At 42.7% G+C, this 22616-nt stretch overlaps 1 protein-coding gene across 6 annotated transcripts in view; it reads right to left on the reverse strand.

Moving 5' to 3' along the window:
• Nucleotides 1-260: 260 nt before the first annotated feature.
• SRPK2 (SRSF protein kinase 2) overlaps nt 261-22616 on the reverse strand; it is a 173818-nt gene continuing 151462 nt past the window's right edge. For 2 of the 6 annotated variants that reach the window (XM_060244710.1, XM_060244707.1), the window contains 4 exons: nt 12850-12919; nt 12079-12171; nt 11621-11713; nt 261-1855 (listed from right to left, as the gene is read on the reverse strand). In XM_060244710.1, coding sequence (XP_060100693.1) covers nt 1671-1855; nt 11621-11713; nt 12079-12171; nt 12850-12919 — 441 coding nt within the window. In that variant the 3' untranslated portion in view covers nt 261-1670. The remainder of the gene's footprint in view (nt 1856-11620; nt 11714-12078; nt 12172-12849; nt 12920-22616) is intronic. The other 4 variants (XM_060244709.1, XM_060244712.1, XM_060244711.1 and 1 more) reach the window with 2 other exon arrangements.

The following is a 22616-nucleotide window of genomic DNA, read 5'->3' on the forward strand; positions in this document are numbered from 1 at the left end:
TACAGCTCTCATTGTGCCCCTATGTGAAAAATGGGGTGTCTTTTGTGAATTATGGATAAGCCTCTGTTTCTGGCATGATATGCAGGCAATCACTAAATTAAAATGGGACCCTAAGTAGGGATTTAATTGTATGTGTCCCTTAAATTTATAGGATAAATGGCAAAGGTAGAAAGCTTATGCACCAAATGGCTTTCGAAAACTTTTAAGTAAAGGTTTGCATTCACCACTATCAAAACATTCCAGGGAGCACCACAGTTCTGAAAAAAAAACACTTTAATTAGACAACTGCAAGCACCTCAAACAATAGGTTATTGTTACAACACGGGGTACCATCTCACGATCTAGTTATTGCAAAAGCATTTTAATAAATTTAGAATGGACAAAGCCAAGAAAAAGTGGCACCATAACTAATGTGTAAAACCAGGAAAAAATTACATTCAACCCACTGACTTCTAAAAGAGGCTAAAATATACCTCCATATTTTACATTCTAAAATCTGTATTGCCTATGAGTCCTCTTTTGGAATCTACTTCGTTTTTTTCTAGGAAAACACTTAAAATTTTGTGTGCAATTTACAAAGGAAGATTTGTTCCTTAATATGTCAATTCATGGGAAAAATAAGCTAGTGCAATTTGTTTTAGAAACACGTAAAGCTATATGTGGAAGGAGCATGATTTTTTTGTACTATAAATTTAGAATCCACCCTGTTCTTCCTTTTTTCTTCCTAAAGTGGTAACATCTTTTTTCTTTCTTGAAAGGTTAAAGAGTATGTCCCAAAGAATCCTTCTTCAAATCTTCCCAATTATTAAGACTAATGCATTAACCTTCCTTTATCAAAAAGCAATACTACCAAGCCCCCCCATCCCAATTCAGTGCAGAGCAAGTGATCCAATTTCTCCTTAAAAGCACTTGAAACAGGCAGACCTTCCACAGCAGCACTGAAATGAGTTCTCCTTCCTTTACGCTTCTGTGGAGAATGAAACAAATAGGAGCAACTTGCTTTCAAATCCAGTCTGGGCACTGCTACAGAAGGAGATCGCGGCATTGTTCCCGGCAGCAGCTTCATATCTGCTGCATGCAGTTCGGATGCTGCAGTTCTCAGGATTTGGTATCATTACTCTACACTTCAGGTGTGTGTCCCCCTCCCCCATCCCATTTTTAATGGAAGTAAACATTTACAGGGTGCATTTACATACAATATTTTACAAGAAAATTGTCCCTTTGCCAGAAGATAGAATTGTACATTTTTTCCCCCCAAATCTGACTTGGTAATGCCTCACGCTTGTAAATTATATAATACTCAGCTAAAATATTTTTCATAAATAGTTACAAAACCTGCCAAAACACGAGAGGAGAATAAAGGGTGTTTTTGTTCAAAAAGTGGATGTCTGAATGCCACACAACACAAGAAACAATGCTTAAAGACATATTAGTAAGTGTTTTCTGCAGAGAGTCAATAAAACTACCAGCTGAAGACAAAAAGACCACCCCTCCCAAAAACACAGTGCACAAAAAGCAAAATGTCAAACAGTACCTCAAAGCAAAATAAAGGTCTGGGGTTGAAGCCAGCTCATTTATGATCCTGTTAAAGAGCACTTATGACAGTCACCGTTTAGGGTCTGATGTGTAGGGACATGGGTGCTGGCCCAGGATGAGAGTGGGAGATTCTGCTAAGAATTCAGCCAAGGGTGCCTGAGGCATTCGCCTGCTGAGGCCCGCTTCTCCGGAACCATTTCTAGCATAGGGATCAGGAAATCTGTAAACTCTGCTGCATCTTCTTGAGGCCAACCATACTTCTCCACAAGGACATCAAAGAGGCTCCAAGGTTTCAGCTTCATAATGTGTCGAAGTTCTCCTGCATCGGGGAAAGAACCAATATAACAACTGACTTTATCGGGACTTTGTACCTGGTTGATTTTCAGCCTTGGATGAAAATTTCACCTGACCACGGAAAAACCTTGTTTTATTCATGAGCTGATGAATAAAAAGGCTTGAATGCATATAATCACTCATTTGGATATGTTAGCCCTTCCTATTGGCAAAGAATCAAGGTGAGTAATAATTAGAGTCTGTGTATCGAAAAGAAAGCATTTCCATTTCATTTATACAGGCATATTAATAATATATGTAACCATACACCACTTACCTCACTTCTACCAACAAACTACAGAACTGAGAGCTGTAGAATGCATTTTTCCTTATCTCTGCTTTACATAACAATAAAGGTACACACTGAATTCCAAGTTTAATTCCCACAAATTTTGGACAGAAGACTATCTAAGAATTTGACTTCAGCAGGATTTAATACAGAAAAGGGTTAATGTTTGTAAATGTTAACATAAAGAATCAGAATTCATAAATGAACACTAGAACACTATATGTAACCCTAGAACAAATGCAAGGGGAAGACCTTAGAAAGCAGCCAGGCTGGTCCTGCAGCTTTGTGACGATGGCAGGTAATCCGAAGGCAGGTAATCCTTGCTGAAGCAAATGTGGGCAAGGTCTCATCAGGGCTGCCTTGGGACATCCCCTGGGAACGCCACCTGTCCCATATTTTAGTTTCAGTGACAGAAAAAACTGGGATTATTGTTGTAAAAACAAGAGCAGCAGCAGGATACTCAACTAGCAGATGTAAAGGACAGGAAATGGTTTTTGATCATACCCCTGGAACTGGAAGCGATATGGGGACTAAAATATTTATGAATGTGAAAAGGCCACAGTAGAGAAATATCTACATATTAGGGTTCTACCAGGTTAAATCCAGTAGGTAAATTCATGGAAGAAGTTGATTGGTGAAGCAGATTTTTCCTCACCTTCCCCAAGTAGCCTGTTTGCTTTTGAAATTCTCTTAGTGGGTCAGAAGAATCTCACAGAAAAAAAAATGCATGGGGCGGGGAGAGCTGTAGTGCCTGGGGGAGAATCTGGTAAAGTTGCTTTCTTCTCAGCGCCCTGGTCCTTTAGCACATTTTCTTTGACAGAGTCTCCCAAACCTGAGATGATTGCCGATGTGAAGAGCAAACTGCTTGGGAATGGGACAGGCAGGGAAAGATCAGCTCTGACAACTGCTTTCTTAAATGTTCTCTCTGCATATACATCACACACACACACACACTGGACTCTTGGTACCCTGATACCAAATATCATCAAACAGAAATGTGGACTATAAACTGTCATGAAGAACCTCAGGACTGGCTCCATTTTCCAGTCCTTCCAGTTTGACAAGGGAAGGCTAGGGAAATCCAATCTCAGTGTAAAGCCTCACATAAAGAAAGGATTTGCTTACCTGAGGCCATGCATTATTCTCCTGGAAGGAGAGCCTCAGCATGCCCTCCCTCTTCAATATGTCTCCATCTTTTGCCTGTCCTATGAAAACAACACAGGAGCATAGTTTCTACTGCCTCACTAGGGAGGGCTGCATAAGAGGGCTCTGCATTCTTAGCTCTAGCATGTCACCCTCCAGAATAAATTATAATAAAAGCATTTTAATACATTTAACAATAGCACAAGGTGGCAATAGAGTAACAGGATCAGACCTTCGATTAAAAATTACAGAACACTTAGTCCTTCATCCTTGCATGTCCTTCAGAGAAAAGCATATCTGAGATACCTGTTCTGATAACAGAAGGAACAAATGCTACATGAGAAATAAAGCTTATCCACATTCTTTCTAACAGGTCAGTCTACATCTATACCAAGTGTCAAATGTGTGGCTTGAGGGCCAAAGAATAAGTGACATCATCGCGTCGTTGATGTCACGCACCGACCACTCTAGGAGCTTCTGGGAAAACCACAAAGAGTTTTCCTCCCAAATTACTGGAGTGTCCAGGAAAACCACAGTTTTTCCCCGGAAGCTCCTAGAGTGGCCAGTGGTGATGCTGCTGATGTGATGACATCACTTATGAGTGATGTCATCGTACCCCGTCAGAGGCCTCAGGGGACTCAGCAACCCTAGAGGGCTCCAATCAGGCCTCCAAGCAAATCACTGTCATCTGTTTCCTTCTCTGTCTTGTGCTTCCTTCTGCATCACAACTTGCTTTGACAGGCTTGCTCAATCACACATGAGCTACAGAGCAAAGCCTGCATTTTTTCCATTGGCTGACCAGCATTTGAAGCAACTTGTGTACAAAAGCTCACAATGCCTAGCCATTTCATGTTTTCATCTGTGTATTAGGCTAAAAGCATGGACCATGAGATTTCTGAAATGCATGGCAATAAATCAAAAGTAGGGTTGCAACTTACAGTCACACACCTGAACAACACCTGAACAGCATACTCAAGATTGCTACAGCACAGGCATTATCTCCAGATTTTGATGCAATAATTCAGAGCAAGAGGCGTTAGTTATCAGAAACTGTTACACAAACAAAAAAATGCAAGTGTGTGCTAATTTTTTAAGCATCTTTTAAGTTTTTAAGAAATCTTCAATTGTATTTGTGTTCTTTATAAAGTTTATTTCTCTGCTACCTGGCATTACATTTTATGACACACATGGCCTGGCTCAACAAGGTCTCTCTTATATCAGATCCGGCCTTCATAACAAATGAGTTCAACACCCCTGGTCTACACGATTCATCAGAAAGACCGACTTCGCAGAATTTTCTCTCAAGGCAAACAAGGGACTGGAGACATGAGCCATGGCTCTAAGCAGGTTAGCCTCTGAAGAAAGGCATCTGACCTCTTACATATTTCATGTCCTGAACATTACTCTCTCACCCATAAAGACAATGAGACATCCAGTGCAAAGGCACAAATGACACACAGAGAAAAAAAAGAATGGTAAAAGAATTTCTCAAGAAGAGAGCTGGCATAATAGAATGGTTGGCTCACAAAAATGGAATGCCGTAGCTCGAATCCCACCTCTGCCTTGAACTCACTAGATGACCATTCTTTCAGTCTTGGTCTCACAGCTACAATATGGGGGAAATAGAACAGGCTGACTTTACGGTGGTTTTGGAAGGCTTGTGCTAAAACAATGCTTCCAAAATGCTTTGACCACTCCAGCAGTGCAATCCAAATGGCTTAAAATGGTGACTAAACTTCATGCTGGCATCAGGTTACTATAATTCTGGTTGTTGGCACAGAGTGCTAAGGACCTTAGTTCACTGCTGTTGTCTTTGGCCTGGAAAAACAGGTTGCTTACCTGTAACTGATGATCTTCAAGTGGTCATCTGTGCATTCACACTGATGGGACACAGTGTGCCTGCACCGATCCCAATCGGTACTTCAAAGTCTAAAGAGAAGGATTTTCACGCTCCTCCCACTGGGCATGCATGGGCCTCTACTGCACATGCTCACTTGAGATGGGCACGAGGATCCTGCCAGTTCCCTCTGACTGCTACAAGCCCAAAGAGGAGGACCGACAGCAGTGGGGAAGGACGGCAGGTAGTGTGAATGCACAGATGACTACTCGAACATCATCAGTAACAGGTAAGCAACCTGTTTATCTTCTTTGTGGTCTCTGTGCTTCACACTGATTGGAGATTAGCAAGCAATGTGAGACCTACCTGGAGGAGGGTCCTGGAGGTGCTCAAATATGTGCTGCTTGCAACACTGCTCTGTCCACTAGAGCTCCTTGACTGTGTTGAACATCCAGAGCACAGTGCCACATGAAGGTGTGGGGTGTCACCTAAGTGGCTGCTCTACAGATGTCCGGTAACAGAACTCCTTTGAGGAAGGCTGTGGAAGCTGCTAGTGCCCAAGTTGAGTGGGCATGGACAGGCCTTGGAAGAGGTCGTTTCACCAGCAAATATCACAGTTTTATAATTTCTACGATCCATTTTGACAGGCGCTGGGAGGAGGTACCACATCCCATTGTGCTAATGGCATAGGAAATTAAGAGGGAGAATGACTTACGGGAATTTTGAGTGCGGTGAAGGTAGAAAGATAAGGCACGTCACACATCCAGAATGTGGAGGCCCTGCTCTTCATCTTAAAATGAGTTAGGATAGAAGGCAGATAGCACAATGTGTCAAGTCTGCTTTAACTCTGGTCAAGTCTGTCTTTCAGCTTTGGTTCAGGGGGAAGCATTCTGGGTAAAAGCCACACTGTATACCAATGCTGCTAGCTCGAACTCTCCTCTCCCCCCTCCCTTCCTTTGTTATGTAGCTTTGCTTTGAAATGGGAATATGTGAAAGAGATTATGGTGCCTTCTCAGGCTGGGCACCGGGGGAGGATCCGCCCAAGGCCACCAGGCCTGAGAACGAATTTGTAACATCAATGTGTGAATGTGCCCTGCATAGTACCCCCTCCCTAAAGAATCCCTTTGAAGTATACCTTATATGATTACCCTTTACTGTATGATCCTCAGTCTTTCAATCTCCCTGAAGTCGAGAACAATGATATCAATAAACTAGAAACTTTGTATCAACAAGGCCTCGTTATTGAATCAGCCGACTTGACACAATGTCTGTCAAATGAAACTCCAATATGACCTTGGGAAGAAAATTCAGGTCTAGGGCCAAGGAAACCCCATCAGACGTGTAGGAGATATACAGTGAGTCACAGTGGAGAGCCCTTACTTCTCCCACTGTCCTGGAGGATGTGATTGCCACTAAGAAAGCAGTCTTCCACACCAGGAGGTGTGGCAAGCATGTCGTCATGGGCTCAAAGGGTTGCATCATTAAGTGATTGAGTACTAAGGGTAGGTCCCATGATTCATCCAGGTGTCTAGAAGGAGGAAACAGATGAGCAAGGCCTTTTAAGAATCTCTTGCTGCATGGGTGGGTGAAAATCGAAAAGCCCTCCACCATTTCATGAGACACTGAGATAGCAGCCAAGTACACCCAGAGGGAGGTGCAGCTTAAACCTTTTTCAATAATGGAGAACACAAGCCCAAAAGCTATACGCAACAGTGAACTCGAAAGAGAACTATGTACAGAGTCTCCATAGTGGAGAAAAGCCTTCTATTTGTATGAGTAAGATTTTCTGGTTGAAGGTGTCCTGCTGCTGAGCATAATATGCTCAATCCGGCTCCAAATGGCCAACACTGTAGTCTCCAAGCTTTGCGTTTCAGGTGTGACATGTTGTGGTGAAGGATGCGGCCCCCATGAGCTAGGAGGAGGTCAGGCTGAGGGGAAAACTGATAAAACGTCCTGTTGGACAGATGTAGGAGGGAAGGGAACCAAAGCTGTCCACTTACACCTGATGGAATGGCCTTGGGTCAGCCATAGCTCTCACAGGAGTTGTCCTTGAAAGAGCAGCTGATGTGAGAGCCCTCTCACCCCACCCACCTCACAAGGTGTCTGTTGTGGGGGGAGAAGATATAGGAGATTGTAAGCTGCTCTGAGTCTCTGATTCAGAGAGAAGGACAGGGTATAAATCTACAGTCGTCTTCTTCTATAGGCAGGTCTGTCAATGGGTCTGTCCACTACTGTACTTCAGAGCTGGAAATGACTGTTTGTGCCTTGGCAGGGTAGAGGACAGTGACAGCTGAAGAGCAGATGTCAGTGTTGCAAAGGGGTAGTGTTGGTATCCCAGGGGGATGAGCGGCCAGCCTTTCCTCTTGTGGGGGCTCAAGTCCAGTGGTTGCCTTGTGGCATTGTTCTATTTGGGACAACTTAATATACTTTCCACCACTGCCACTTGTAAAGAAGAGACAGAGGCTGGTGATATTTACAGATATTTTTACACCTGCATTTTTAATAAGCACAGAGTGGGTGGGTGTGGACTGCAGAAGAGGAGCACCTTTTCACGATAATGGAAGCCTTTGCAAGGAATTTGCATGTGATTTGCCCACAGAGCAAGGAACAGGCACAACTCATACATGGATACCTTCCTCCACTGATGGAGAACTTGTAATTCTATTCTAAAAATCTATTTCCAGGTTATATTTGTAGTATTTACACTACAGCATCAATCCACAGATCACTGTGTCCATGTGGCAAAGAGATAGCATGTAAAAACTCTTCTGGGAAAAGAAGGGTCAAAGAGATGTCTGGATCAATCCCCCTCCTCCAAAGAGGTGTTTGTGCACGCACACTGATCCAGCTAAAAGCATCATCATAAGCACCACAGAATGCTACATGATCTTTATATTCTTTTGGGTAAACCAAAAAAGGCTGAGAGCAAAAAAAAAAAAAGGAAAAAAAGTAGTATGATGCAATATTTAAATAAACAAATTTAATTATGTGCACAAAACCAGCACCAGTAATTTAATATATAAGCAAATCCAAAACAGGAAACAATAATGCACATACAATAAAAAAAAAAATACACTGCCAAATACAAGAAAACAGAATGCCAAACATGTTTTGGCACAAAGCCTCGCTCAATGGCTTATGACCATAACCAGCAGGACAACCAAATTAAATATTTCCACATCTGGGTATCTCTGGTCCAAATAACAACATCAGTATATGTGTGTGATACTAGCATAGCGGGAAAGTCTCACACACGTATATTGCTGTCATTACCCAGACAAGGAAATATCTGAAGACTAATGTTATATAAGGAGTATTTAATTCACTTCCAGAACTTAATTATGATTTATTATGTCTTTTATGGTGTGAGTTAGATATGATTATGATAATTGTGGTCATAAGCTACTGATGAAAGCTTGGTATATATTAACATACTGCATCATACTTTTTCCTGTTTCTTTGTGCTCTCAAAATATTTTGGTTTCTTCCATCTTTTTTAGTTGGGTTTTTCTCCCTTTTTTGTGGTTTATGCCCTTTGGCACAGGTCAACAAGCAGCAACACTTTTGTACATGGAAGTTTAATTCTGCATACAGATCACCCTTTGGAAGCTGCTGGAAATTTGTCATCTAGTTCTTAAAAACAAATTACAATGTTGATTGTGAACTGATTCATCTATACATGTGTACAGAACACATTGCATGCGCGTTAAATATTACAAGGAAGAATTTCAGAGAAGAGAGATTCTTCTAAATGTTCTTACTAATTTTCACATTAATGCGGGCAATTTATTGCCAAGAATCACTCTACATAGTCTACTACTCACTTAAATGGATGACAGCCTATCTGTGCTGCGAGACATAAATCAGACACAGAATCCTTAATTCACACCAGTCCAATCAATCAATTTATTTGGCCAATGACCAGTACAAGTCAAAAGCAAAAACTATTCAATAAAACATTTAAGAATAAAATTGATCTAAATATAGCAGGAATATCTCTAAGATTGAACATTTAAAATCCATACATAAGAACTTAAAATCTGGACCTATTATGTGGCTCTAAAATTTAGGATTTATACCTAAAAATTCATGCCGAATTCTACAAGCTGCTGAGAAAAATTTAGCACAGCTAATAGTGACCTGTGGATTTGCACCCCTCAAAAGCTTCCTTAAAATATCTGCATCAGAACAACCTAAGTAATTATTAAGCAGAGGGGAAATTACATTAGATCGAACTTCCTGATAGAAACGACAACAAAACAGTACATGTTCTATAGATTCCACCTCAGTGCCACATGGACAGGTTCTCTCCTTCATGGGAGTTTTTTAAAATCTCCCATCTACAATTGCAGATGGGAGGGCTCGCCATCTTGCCAAGGTGAAAGCCCTCTGTTGACTAGGAACCTCCAAAATGGAAAGGTAGGGTGCTGGGGCAACCACATATTTTAGCTTCTCTGGAGTTAGGAAATTTGGGGTATCATTGCTATCCCTTTGGTGCTCTATATCAAGCAATTTTTGTTTGATCATTGATCTTGCTTGATCATAACCCCTTTGTAAAACAAATTCTAAAGAGAAGCCCATATTCTGTAGTTTAGAGTAGATGGTCCTCACCCAAGAGGATTGAAAATTATCTTGCAGGATTAAAGCTGTCAAACCCTTTGAGTTGTGTACTAGTTTTAACCAAAAGTTAATAGAGACTAGACTTACCCTAGCTTCCACTTTAACCAACCCTGACTCAAGACGTAGACTGGCATTAGACATGCATCTTGGAACCTGGACTAAAGCTCTCAAGAATCTTGACTGGACTTTTTCTAGAGGAGCAAAATGGGAAGAGGAAAGTCCAAGTATTGTCCCATACATTAATTGGGGCAATGTTTTTGCCAAAAATAACCATAAAGCTGCTGGTATATACATGCCTCCTTTGTTACGAGCAAATTTAAGAATGCCCTGTGCAGTTTTCTGGCCTGCATGAATATGCAGAATAATCATGATGGGCAGTTCTACTCCCAAAAGAATGAATCATCACCCCTAAATATTTAAAATAGGATACTTGTTCTAGCTTATTGCCATTGATATACCAAGATCTTTCCCCCCTACTTTTGCCGAATGATAAAATTTTAGTTTTATTATAGTTAATCTCTAGTTGAATCTGTTCACAGTAGGAGCTGAATGACTTGAGTGCTCTTTTCAGACCCACTGAGGTTCTGGATAAAAGAACTGTATCATCGGCAAATAGCAAAGCTGGTAGTTTCCTGTTTGCTAAAATGGGGGGGGGGGGTTCAACAGAATTTATGCTGCTAATCAGATTATTAATGTATAAATTAAACAACCCTGGTGCTAGAACACATCCTTGTTTTACTCCTCTAGCTGTGGCTACCACATTAGAAAGTTGTCCTGCTTTATCACATCTAACTCTAAGGGACGTGGTGGAGTAAAGGGTGCATATAAGATATAATAGCCTCTGGTCTATATTCATAACTTTCAGTTTTTCCCACAACATGCCCCTGGTCAAAAGCTGACCTTAAATCAAGAATCTCCTCCATTTGCGTAATTCACACCAGTCTGTGTGCAAGATCACCACCAATAATCTTCTGCCAAATCACCCAAGTTTCAAGAACTGACATGATGCTACAGGAAAGAGTAACCTCAGGATGGTTCATATCAGCTGTAAAGTTATATTTTTCATTTATAGGACAAACTTTGACTAAATGCTTTAGTAAAAGAACCCTTTCATTTGAAAAGACAGTTACAGATTTAATGTTTGAAATGTTGATTTTTGCGATTTGAATGTTCGCTCCATACATGAATAAAAATACTACTACTCGTTCAAAAAATGAAAAACCAGCAACAAGACAGAAGACAAGACAGCTTGGCGAAAGAAGCATTCACCACTTAACTACTCTAAAAATTTTTATTACGACCAGTAGAGTTTATTTTCCGATGCCTATCCAAAGACACCAATTAGAACACCGACATGAATGCCTGAACATAAGCAACGCAAGCCCAATTTGCAAACCCCCCCACAGAGATATCCTTTTGGTGGTAACAATTAAAGAGTGTTCAAAAACATGGCGGTATTAAACAACCAGTTATCAGCCATTTTTTGTATTTTGACCTTGCATATTCATCATCCATTTCTTCCATGTCTCAGACGCTATGACTATAATGACACCACTATGCAAGGAAACAACAGTGCAATGTAAGTATTTTCTCCCTTATTTTAGAGCTGCCATAAAAAAATTGAACATTTATTCAACCAAAATTCAGGACTGTAGTAAGAAGAAAGAACAATTTTATTGAGGACCAAATGCTGCAGTACTCTTAACTCAATACATTACATACTTTTTAAAAATTCTACCATTGCCTATGTTTCCTAAAAATGTCAAGTTCACATGTATATCTTTTAAGACAAACTCTTAAAAACCAATATGTGAGTACCTATTAATGAATGCATACGGTCTTCTTTTGGAAAGAGCTGTTACCTTTTCTGGTGAAAAATTCCTTGGAATATTTCCCCAACATAGTGTATTTTCGAGGGATTTTCCCCAGCAGCTCAATGATCAATGCTATGTGATCTGCATTGGAGAATATTTCCAGCAAAACAGAAACATACAACAGTTTAATCAGTACAATGCATGCACACATGAACGCTGGCCCAGTACAGACAGAAACAGATTGTGTCTTGCTGAAGAATGTGAGGCTGTTTGGATAAGGGATGTGTTCACTTGCAGGGTAATTGAGAAAAGCGATTCATTTGGCCAAGAGAAGTGAAAAGGTGAACGGCATTGTTTGTTTCCCCACCAAGCAAAACAAACAATCGTTCAGTTCCGTTTCATTTGTTTTTGAGATTTCATTCTGGGAAGTGCATTTTAGTGGGACAGCTACAGCCAAGTCCACTTCTGTCTGCATCAGGACGCCTTTCAAAAAGTGGAGGTACTACCTCTGCGATTGAAGAATTCCCGAGAATATTTTCCAGAGAGAGCAAAGTGCCTTGGGATATTGCCTAGCAGCTCTATGATGTGTGCTATATGGTCTATGGAGGAGAGAGAAAAAGGACACAGGAATGGGAAAGGCAGGGGAGAGGATAAAAGAAGATGGGAAAAAAAGGGATTAGTTTTAAAAATCCAAAAGAGTTCCAAAAACAAACAATGCGTTGCAGCAAACCCATGCAACAGGATTCCAGAACCAGCAGTTCTCTGGCATCATTAGTAGCGCTTGGGGGGAGTGGGGGGGGGGGACAAATCACTGGTGCCTACGGTGTTACCACAGCAAAGGACACTGTGCGCAGGTAAGCATGGAAAGATGGAGAGACACAGAGATGGAAGCAGGAATTAATTCTGGCTAGTATGCTTTTTATTTAGTAATCAGCTGCACGCACAGAATACACCTAGTCTGTTATCAAAGTTGCATCCAGACTATGGCAGATTACAAAATGCTGTGGTGTTTCAATGTTTCCACACAGATGCAGATCTTACAAGACAGGAGACTAATCCTTTCAAGGCTTAGGGAAGAGGAGGGGGTCTGCAGAAAGGAGATTTGCCCACCTACTGCTACTCAGAGGACTTTGACACTAAAAAGAGAAAATGTGATGTTTACATTCTGAAATTAGAACTTTTGAAAATCTACTTAAACAAAAATGAATGCCTCTCTACATTCCTCTGCGTCTTGGAAAAGGAACAGGGCAAAAAGCTGGATGTTGAAAAAGACATACCCTCATCTCTGGAATAGTCTTCTCCAGAATGTGGTTCAAAGAGGTAATCACCAGTTGCAAGTTCAAATGCCTATGATAAAACAGAAGGTGATGAGCATTTCAGAAGTAATAAATATTCTCATCCAAACACAATGGCATGTTATATACAGAATCACAGTGAAACAATACTTAAAAGCAATTCAAATGAAGAGCAGAGCCTGAAACTCGTGATAGCTATGGGGGGAATGTGCATCTTCTGCATGAAGCCTCAGGTTTCATTCCAAAGTTAGAATCTAGGGATGGGCATGGAACACAAAAACCATGGTTTGTTTTGTGGTTCACTGGGTTACCAGAGTCAGTAGTTCAGCTCATTTCATGTCCCCCCCCCCCCCCCGGCAATTTCCTGAACAATTCATGCTTCATTGGCTCGTTCAGTCCAGGAAGGCGTAGAATGCCCCCGAGTGGGCTACAGACACCAAGCTTGTGGCAAACTCTTCAGCAGATTCTCCTCTACTTGCTCTCCAGGTATGGTGCAAATTGGATTCAGGGCCAGCGCCAGGGTTTCTGGCACCCTAGGCCCCCAATCCATCTGCCCCCGCACCTGTGACAGCAAGGGCAAGTGTGGCAGTGGCAGGTGGTCTGGCACCGAGCACCTCCGAGCACACCTACTGCTGCACCAGGTGCCCTTTACTAGCCACAACTGTCTGCTCACAGGTAGGCAGCGAGGTGGAGGAGGGTGACAGAGAGGCGGACAGCAAGAGCAAGCATGGTGGCAAGGAAGGGGCACTGGGGGCAACAGGGCATGCGCAGAGAGGGGGGGCACCAGCCAGCTGCCCCTGAGACCAGGTACCACCTTAGGCGGCTGCCTACCTGGCTCTGATTGGATTTCAGAAGGCTGAGCTACAGTTCCCCAAAGCAGGTGCCCCTGAAAACTGACCAAAAGCACAGGGGGCTGTGAAGAGTGGAGCTGCCACTTCCAGTCAGTTTTACTGAAAACTGGCTAAAAAGTGCTGGGGAATCATGCCAGGCTGAAAAAATGAATCAAACACAAACCAAATGGCATGCTAAGAAAAAAGGCTGATCAGATGAACCAGTTCAGAACAAACCACAAACCAGCCACTTTTAGCATGAATCATGATTTGTGGTTCGGTTTGTGCCCATCCCTGTTAGAATCTAAACAGTTACATTAAGGCACCCTCAGGAGCTCACATATGCCCAGCAAGCCTTCTTCTCTCTTGCTATCTTTGAAAAACAGGTCACAATACTATAGTACCCCCAATCAGTTTCAAAGAGGGTTCTACATGTGCCATCGTTGTGGGGCCCAGGGGGCTGGCGCAGCGGCACGCTGAAGCAGCCTGTCGGTCACTTCCGGGTTCCTGTCCTGCATCTCGACCTGTGTTATTAGTGACAGGCTGCTTCGGCGTGCCGCTGCGCCGGCCCCCTGGGTCCCACAATGATGGGACCGATGCCACAGGAACGGGCTCGAAACACTCTATAACCCCTCAAAAGAACAGCAGTCTAGCTCGCTTCCCCCGAGCCCTGCTGCCATAAGCCTCAAGGGGGCTCATTTTGCGGCATCTCCTGGCGGGAGGGTGGCACCCGCACGGGACACATATCAAATGAAAGAGGGGGCGCAGGGCTATCAGAAACAGCCGGCGGAGGGAGTCGCGAGACCACCCCACTGGGGGATCCACACCCCGAAAGTGATGAAGGTGGCGCAGATAGAGCCAACAGAGCAAACAGGACAAAATAAATAGGCTGCATTATGCAGCACAGTTGAGAAAGTGCCTTATCCCATATACTGATGAAGTATATACAGGATTTGAGAACAAAATTGTTTCCGGCGGTGATATTTGGGGGATTTTTGGGGACGTCACAGGAAGTGCTGTGAAGTCACTTCCTGTTTCCGGCAGTGGCATTTGGGGGAAATGATGTCATTTGGGAAAAGCGATGTCACAGGAAGTGATGTCACTTCCCGTTTCCTGCAGGTGACGCGGGGAAAAGACGTCACTTCCTGTTTCCGGCGGTGGCATGCCGTCACCGGAAGTAACATCACTTCCTGTTTCCGGCGGTGGCATGACATCACCGGAAGTGACATCACTTCCTGTTTCCGACGGCACGCTTCGCGCGCGCCCCTACCTTCCCCCCCCCCCCCAGGTGTCCCTGGCTGGCCTTCAGACATTATGGTCACCCTAGTAGTAAGATAGGGAAAAACCCAGCGCCTGAGCCATTCACGAGACCTTTTCCATGGCAGAACTAACAGTTTTAACCTATGGTAGCCCACAGCTGAAATAGGGTGAGATTTGTATCTTTATCCAGAACTAGTAATACTGGGCTATTTCCACAAGACATAGAAAGATGTTAAGAAAGCTGCCGGCTCGACATGTATTGAGATTATTTTCCCTACTTGCTAACCTTTCCCTTGTTTTTAAACAGCTGAGGCTAGAAGGCATTTTAAACCATGTTCAGAATTTACATTTTTATCTGATAACTACTGAACTCAAGACTATGTATATAACATGGGATTCACAAAAAGTTTTAGGGCAGACGATTTTTCCTCACACAGGAAAACTGTTCACAGAAAATAAATTGGGCAAACTAATCTATAGATCTTTATTTGGTATGCATGAAAACTGAACATGATATTGTGAACTTGATATCTGTGGTATTGTAGAACTACTTTTTTATTACAGGGGGGAGAGCAGCAGCAATTGCAGAAGTTTGGGGGAATGTGATGAGCACTTGGCATTATACATGGTACCAGGAAACTGGCAAGAAACCACAAGGGGAAAGTTTGCAGTCAATACAGAATGTAACTACAGATTATTGAGAAATCAGATGTAATCTGATTTTGGGGTGTTTATCTGATTAAATTTCATTAAACTTGGCATTGTATTTCTGCAGCCAATTTACCACATTTTACTATATCCTCCTTAGCAAGTGTTTACCTTCTAGTTAATTTCTCATCTCACAGAAGTGCTAATTCAAACTATTACACTGAGTATACCCCTGGTGCTCTGACTTAGATATCCTGATCTTGTCAGATCTCAGAGACTAAGCAGTATTAGCCCTGGTCAGTATTTGGAAAGGAGACTACAAGGGAATACCAGGGCTGCTGCACAGGGGCAGGCAACGACAAACCATCTCTGCAAAACCCTGTATGCAACAAAATTAACTACAGTTTTTGGCAGCTAAGAGCACACGTTTTTAGTGCAAACCGTCACTCATCCAGTGCACTGAAAATGGAACTGACTTAAGGTTTCCTTAATGACCGAAGCTTTGTTAATTTTTTCTTCAATAAACTGGCTGCCACCACTCTGGCAAGGGTCTGTATGGAGGCCCCGGAGCACCCAACCATCCTTGTCTTCCTTATTAATAAATAACTCTTAACTGTGAGCAAGGAGATGTGAAAACCCAGGCAGTATAACAACAAGAAGAAGTTTATTATTAGTGCTCTAAAACAATAAGTGGGTGATAAAGATTTAGTGCTAAAGTGAATATGAAACAGTAAAGGTTGGTGCAAATAAACAAAAGCCCTGATGCGTTTAGCTAGACAGTCTCTGCTCTAATCCCAAACTCACCACACTTCCCTTGGATGAGGGGATCTTCCTATTGCCTCTTCCCTGGCTGAGCTTATACTGCCAAGTTCAGTGTGGCTCCCAAGCTGTGCGGCTGCTGCCGCTGAGCCCAGCACAAAGCCCCAGGGTACGTTGCTGCTTCTAGTAGACGCAGTGAGGCTCTCAGCCTCCTTCAGTTTCCGAGGCAGGTGCTTTCTCTGTGCTTGTTTTACTTTGGGGAAACGTAACCCAGTGTTGTTTTTTTGTTTCTTTAAATATCAGATTTTCCTGCAAACCTGGGAAGTGCCCTATGTGTGCTGAAAAATCTGTTGAGCCTCCATGTGGCACCGATGTGCAGATATAGCTATCCATAGATGGAGGCCACAGGTGGCTGATAGTATAGAGACAAATGGAGACACACTAGAAACTTGTGGGAAGGGAACATTCTACCTTCTTTGCTTCCTTCATTCTCCTTCCTTCTTTCCCTCTCCCCACCAAGCTAAATATCCTTTCTTTCCCATTCTCTCTCCCGATGCCAATACCCTCTTTGTTTTTCTTTCTCCCTTCTTTCTTTCTCTCCCCCTGTTATGTACTGGACTCAAGTAAAGACTGAATCAGGTGCTCCTACCTGGTTCATTGGAGCCATATGAACGGAGCTTGGGGATTTGAGAACAATGGGCAGCAGGATCCAAATCCCTGCTGCCCTGCACCAATCAGAGACTCCTAGCTGGTTTGAATGATCCATTAACGTGCTTGCACGGGAACCCAGAGCTGTATATAGTTGGCCCTGTGGGCCCCGTCTCTCAGTCTTTGTAGTGCAGCCACCTACCATGCTGTATCTAATAAAGAGCTGAATATCACGACCACCTCGCCTCTTCAATGCATAGAACCCACTATATCATACCACCAAAGCCAATACCCCTACTTTCTCCCCAAACCCAATACCTGCATCCTTACTCTTTCCTCTTTCTCCCAAGTCAATCCTCCTTTCTCTCCCTTCCAAGCCAATATCTCCTTCTTTCATCCACAAGTCAATCTAGCATCTTTCTCTGTCTTCCCCCAAGCCAATCTCCTATTCTTTCTCTCCACCAAGCCAATCTCTTCCTTGTCCCCCCAGCTAATCCTTTTTTCTCAAATCCTAAGCCAATACTTCCCATCTTTCCCTTTCTCTCTTCCCAAGCCAATCCCCTCTTCTTTCTCTCCCCCTAAATCAATCTCTGTCTCTCTTTCACCCCCAGCCAATCCACTCCCCCCCTGCACGGAAGCAGAGAGAAGGGTGCTCCAAAGAGTGACGAGAAGAGCACAAAAGATTTGCGGATGTTCTCTCCCCTCATTGGTGGATCTGTATAATATGAGATGTAAAAGGAAGATACAAATGATCCTAAGGGACCCTTCACATCTGGGCCATTTGCTATTTGAGATCTTACCGTCAGGTAGACGATATAGAGTGTTGAAGGCTAGGACAAACAGATTTAAGGACAGTTTCTATCCAAGTGCTGTGGTTAGGTTAAATGCAGGGTTATGAAGGATTATCTGTTTTAGATGTATTTAAATGGTTTTAATGGTTTTATGAATGTTTATCTGTTTTAGATGTATTTAAATGGTTTAAATGGTTTTAATGGTTTAAATGGTTTTAGATGTATTTAAATGGTATGAATATGAATATGTGTGTTTGATGTGTTGGTATGTTTGTGGAAGAGCACCTCATTTCGTTGCTCTCTTTTTGTGGAGAACAATGACAATAAATTTATCTATCTATCTATTGGGTAGCCTCGCTGTGACCTGCCTACTGCCGGCCCTGTCAGGCCAGAACCCCATCAGTCAGCCTCTGACCTCTGATGAAGACAGTTGTCTGCTAAGAAGGTCTCCGGGAGTCTTACTGATTACTACTGCCTTTCCTCAGTCCATCTCCCTGCCCAAAAACAATGCTGCCACCATTTTGCTGCCTCCAACTAATACTGCCTGCCAAAGCTGTACTTGCCCAGTACGCTCCCCCCACCCCTACAGTTTGGGAGGTGAGGTATTTATATTTATAAATATGCCAGAAACTCCTCCTTATGGGGCAGTATTCCACCTCTTCATTTACAGCACAGTCTGTGGTTGAATCCAGTGTGAACTAATATCATGCGGCACACATACTTGCTTAAGTAACATTGAACATCATTTAATAACTATATAAATGGAAGCAAACTCTGACAGAAAACAGTTAAATCTCTTCAACAGAAAAGGAATGTTCCATCACAACGGGGTGAGGGGTAGTTCAGCAGAGCACAAACCGGCTCTCTGTATTCTCTATAATCAAGCCCTCTTTCCACCTGCAAATAGTTTTCACTCTTCCTATTCAAATTAGGCTACAGTAGGCTGCTTGCTTTAAAAGGCAGGAAGCCACTTGAAGGCTCCCTTTCACTCCCCCCCCCCCCACCTGCAAGTGGGAGGTCATGAAAGGCAGGCTTCTAATGGCTGCCTGCCTGCTTGCCTGTCTTCTTTCCTTCCTTTCCCTTTATTTTATTCCTTTCTCACAAATTTTAACACAACTCTCACTTCATTCACTCCTCTCATTCTTTCTCTATCTTTGTCTTTTTCTTTCATTCTGTCTATCTTCCCTCTCCTTTTTACTTATCTTACAGGCCTCATTTTGGGCAGGAGCTCACAAGAGTGGAGATCCATAACCTCTAAATTGTGCTCTTTTTCTTAAATCCCTCCCCCCCCCCCCAATACTTGCTTCTGGGCTCCATTGTTCAAACCTGTGAGAATTTTGCTGAACTCTAAGATTTGACAAACTTTCTAATATTTTTCCCCACAAAAATGGGGAAATAACTAAAACATATAAAGCAGACAGATGGAAATCTTTATCATGCCACTGTGGCCACATAGGAGAAGGTAATTTTAAGATGGGAGTAAGGTAACAATTATAATTCAAGAAGCATGTTAAAGTAGATGCTGAGCTGATATAATTTAGTACCCCTTCTGGAGATGTCAGGGGTGTGTGGCATATGCAAAGAGTTATGCAGATGAGTTGTGATAATGAGCTCTGGCACCTTTTCTTCTACAAAATAACCCCTGCTCTCACTCCTCCCCCCCTCATTTTTCTACCTCCCTTCTGTTCTTTCTCTCATTCTTTCTCTGTATTTCTCTCATTCTTTCTCTGTATTTCTGTCTTTTTATTTCATTCTGTGATCACACACTCTAAATAATGCACTTTCAATTAAGGTTGCCAGGTCCAATTCAAGAAATATCTGGGGTCAGGAGACTTTGGAGGTGGAGCTAGGAGGCAGTGAGGTGGAGTCAGGAGCAAAGGTGTGGCAACAAGCATAATTGAACTGCAAGGGAGTTCTGGCCACCACATTTAAAGGGACCACACACCTTTTAAATGTCTTCCCTCCATTGGAAATAATGAAAAATAGGGGCACCTTTTGGGGGGCTCAGAAAATTGAATACCCTGGTCAAATCTTTTTGAAACTTGGACACTTTTTGAGGAGAGGCACCAGATGCTATGTTGCAAACTTGGTGCCTCTACCTCAAAAAATCAACTACTTAGAGCAGGATCCCGGGCAGGTGAAAGAGGTGGTGGCAAAGGAAGGCAGCCTCCAAGTGGCTCAGTAGATCTGGAACAAAGCTGAACGGAGAAAGGGCCTTTCACTCTTTTCTCTCCATCTTTTCCCTACCATTCTCTCTCTCTCTCTTTCATTCTGTTTGTCTATCTTCCTTCCTTCCTGCCACCTACACATTCATCACCCCCCTCCCGAATATTTTTTCTAGGGCCCGTTGCATTTCTTCCTACAATGGGCTTTACTGCTAGTAGTATATAAATACTGATCCTCAGATTTTCTGCCTATTATAATATGCTGCTTTTGGTCTGTACAGGTTTTGTTTTCACTAGAAGTGACATCAAAGGTTAATTATGCACTGTTTGGAAAAAGACTGGTGTTACTTTATATTCTTCACACAGCAGTTAACCTTTGAATAATGTGAAGATACAAAGCTTTTTTTAAAAAAAAAAAGCTTGCAGGGCTATAAAGGTAAAGGTAGTCCCCTGTGCAAGCACCAGTAATTTCTGACTCTGGGGTGATGTCGCATCACGATGTTTTCACGGCAGACTTTTAATGGGGTGGTTTGCTATTGCCTTCCCCAGTCATTTACATTCCCCCCCAGCAAGCTGGGTACTCATTTTACCGACCTCAGAAGGATGGAAGGCTGAGTCAACCTTGAACCGGCTACCTGAACCCAGCTTTTGCTGGGACCGAACTCAGGTCGTGAGCAGAGAGCTTGGACTGCAGTACTGCAGCTTTACCACTCTGCACCACGGGGCTCTACTGGGGGGGAAATCCTGGTTAGCTGAAACAACCCTTCCATTAATCAATCAATTAAACAAATCTTTAATGGCATACAGAGTGAACTGAGACAAAGTGCATTGTCAGAATGAGAGGAAAGAGAAAGAAAATACAGTTAAAGTTTAAGTATAATTATCACTGTGACTGATTCCACAGCAGCAGTTGCTCCGCCTTGGGCTTCTGCTTTCCCCAGCTCAAATGATCGATTCCCACCAGTTGTTGTGTGGCCATATTTTGACAAACAACAAAAAGAAGGGGGGGGGGCTCCACCCAAATATAATCAGATAGAGGGTTAAGCTACCTACAGCACAATTCACAAAAATGTATAACATTTATTATAGCATGTACACAAAAATGAATTTAAAACATTATGCCTGAATATCAGACTGCATACAATTTGCAAACAAAATACAATTTCACATATACATTTGATGGACTTCCAATTACCACAATATCCATACTCGTTTTGGCCCCTAAGGGCCTTCCTCAGTGGTCAATATATAAAATGGTACAAAGACACACACCCTGGAATAAAAATGATAAAAGGCCAGGTGTTGCTTTTTAGATGATGTGTGGTTACTTAAAATTATATAAAGTAAGCCATAGCTAGATTATCCTGAAAACTTCACACACACCAGGAAACAGAAACAGCTGCTACAGCCCCACAGCTGACGTAAACTGATTGAGGCTCATAGGCTGCTCCATCTGAGTGAGTGGGGGTGCTAGCCTTAAGAAAACAGACAGTGGAGCAGATAGGATTGTTTTTCCTAATCACAGGGAAGAAAAGCAGAGGTGGCAGTTAAACCAAGTGCCTGGGAACAGTAAGACCAAGAGCCCAGGAAATAACTGCCTTGAGGCATGGGAAAGAACATCTGTGCTGAACTGTGGTGTAATGGTGTAACTCAGTCTGGACCCAGCTCCCATGCTCTGAACTACAGAGCAAAGGACTGCGTAGACTCCTGGCCATCCATTATCTGCTAGTCAACCAGCCCTTTTCCCTGATGAGGACTCACTAATGGCATCCAGGGAGTGACAGCCTGTGATGCTGGGGTCATTTTCTAATCAAACTTTTAAAAACTGACTAAATTGGGTGTTTCATACTCCTGTAGCCTGGCGGCCTTTTGTCACAGACCATTGAGCAGGCCAAATTCACAATTAGGCAAAGGATTTGCGACATTCAATGCCAGCAAGACTTAATGAAGTTTCCTGGTTTCAGAGCCTCTGAGAAGATGAAATACATCATGGCAATGGCCTAATACCTTAAATCTCTAGCTTTCCCCCCTTACAGGAGGGCTTTTACATTGGCCAGATGTGACACCATGCTATCTATAAGAACATAAGAACATAAGAGAAGCCATGTTAGATCAGGCCAATGGCCCATCCAGTCCAACATTCTGTGTCACACAGCGGCCAAATATATATATATATATATATATACACACACACACACACACACTGTGGCTAATAGCCACTGATGGACCTCTGCTCCATATTTTTATCTAACCCCTTCTTGAAGGTGGCTATGCTTGTGGACGCCACCACCTCCTGTGGCAGTGAATTCCACATGTTAATCACCCTTTGGGTGAAGAAGTACTTCCTTTTATCCGTTTTAACCTGTCTGCTCAGCAATTTCATCGAATGCCCACGAGTTCTTGTATTGTGAGAAAGGGAGAAAAGTACTTCTTTCTCTACTTTCTCCATCCCATGCATTATCTTGTAAACTTCTATCATGTCACCCCTCAGTCGACGTTTCTCCAAGCTAAAGAGCCCTAAGCGTTTCAACCTTTCTTCATAGGGAAGGTGTTCCAGCCCTTTAATCATTTTAGTTGCCCTTTTCTGAACTTTCTCCAATGCTATAATATCCTTTTTGAGGTGCGGCGACCACAACTGCACACAGTAC

Source organism: Heteronotia binoei, chromosome 8 (genome assembly GCF_032191835.1).
Source record: "Heteronotia binoei isolate CCM8104 ecotype False Entrance Well chromosome 8, APGP_CSIRO_Hbin_v1, whole genome shotgun sequence".
Lineage (NCBI taxonomy): Eukaryota > Metazoa > Chordata > Lepidosauria > Squamata > Gekkonidae > Heteronotia > Heteronotia binoei.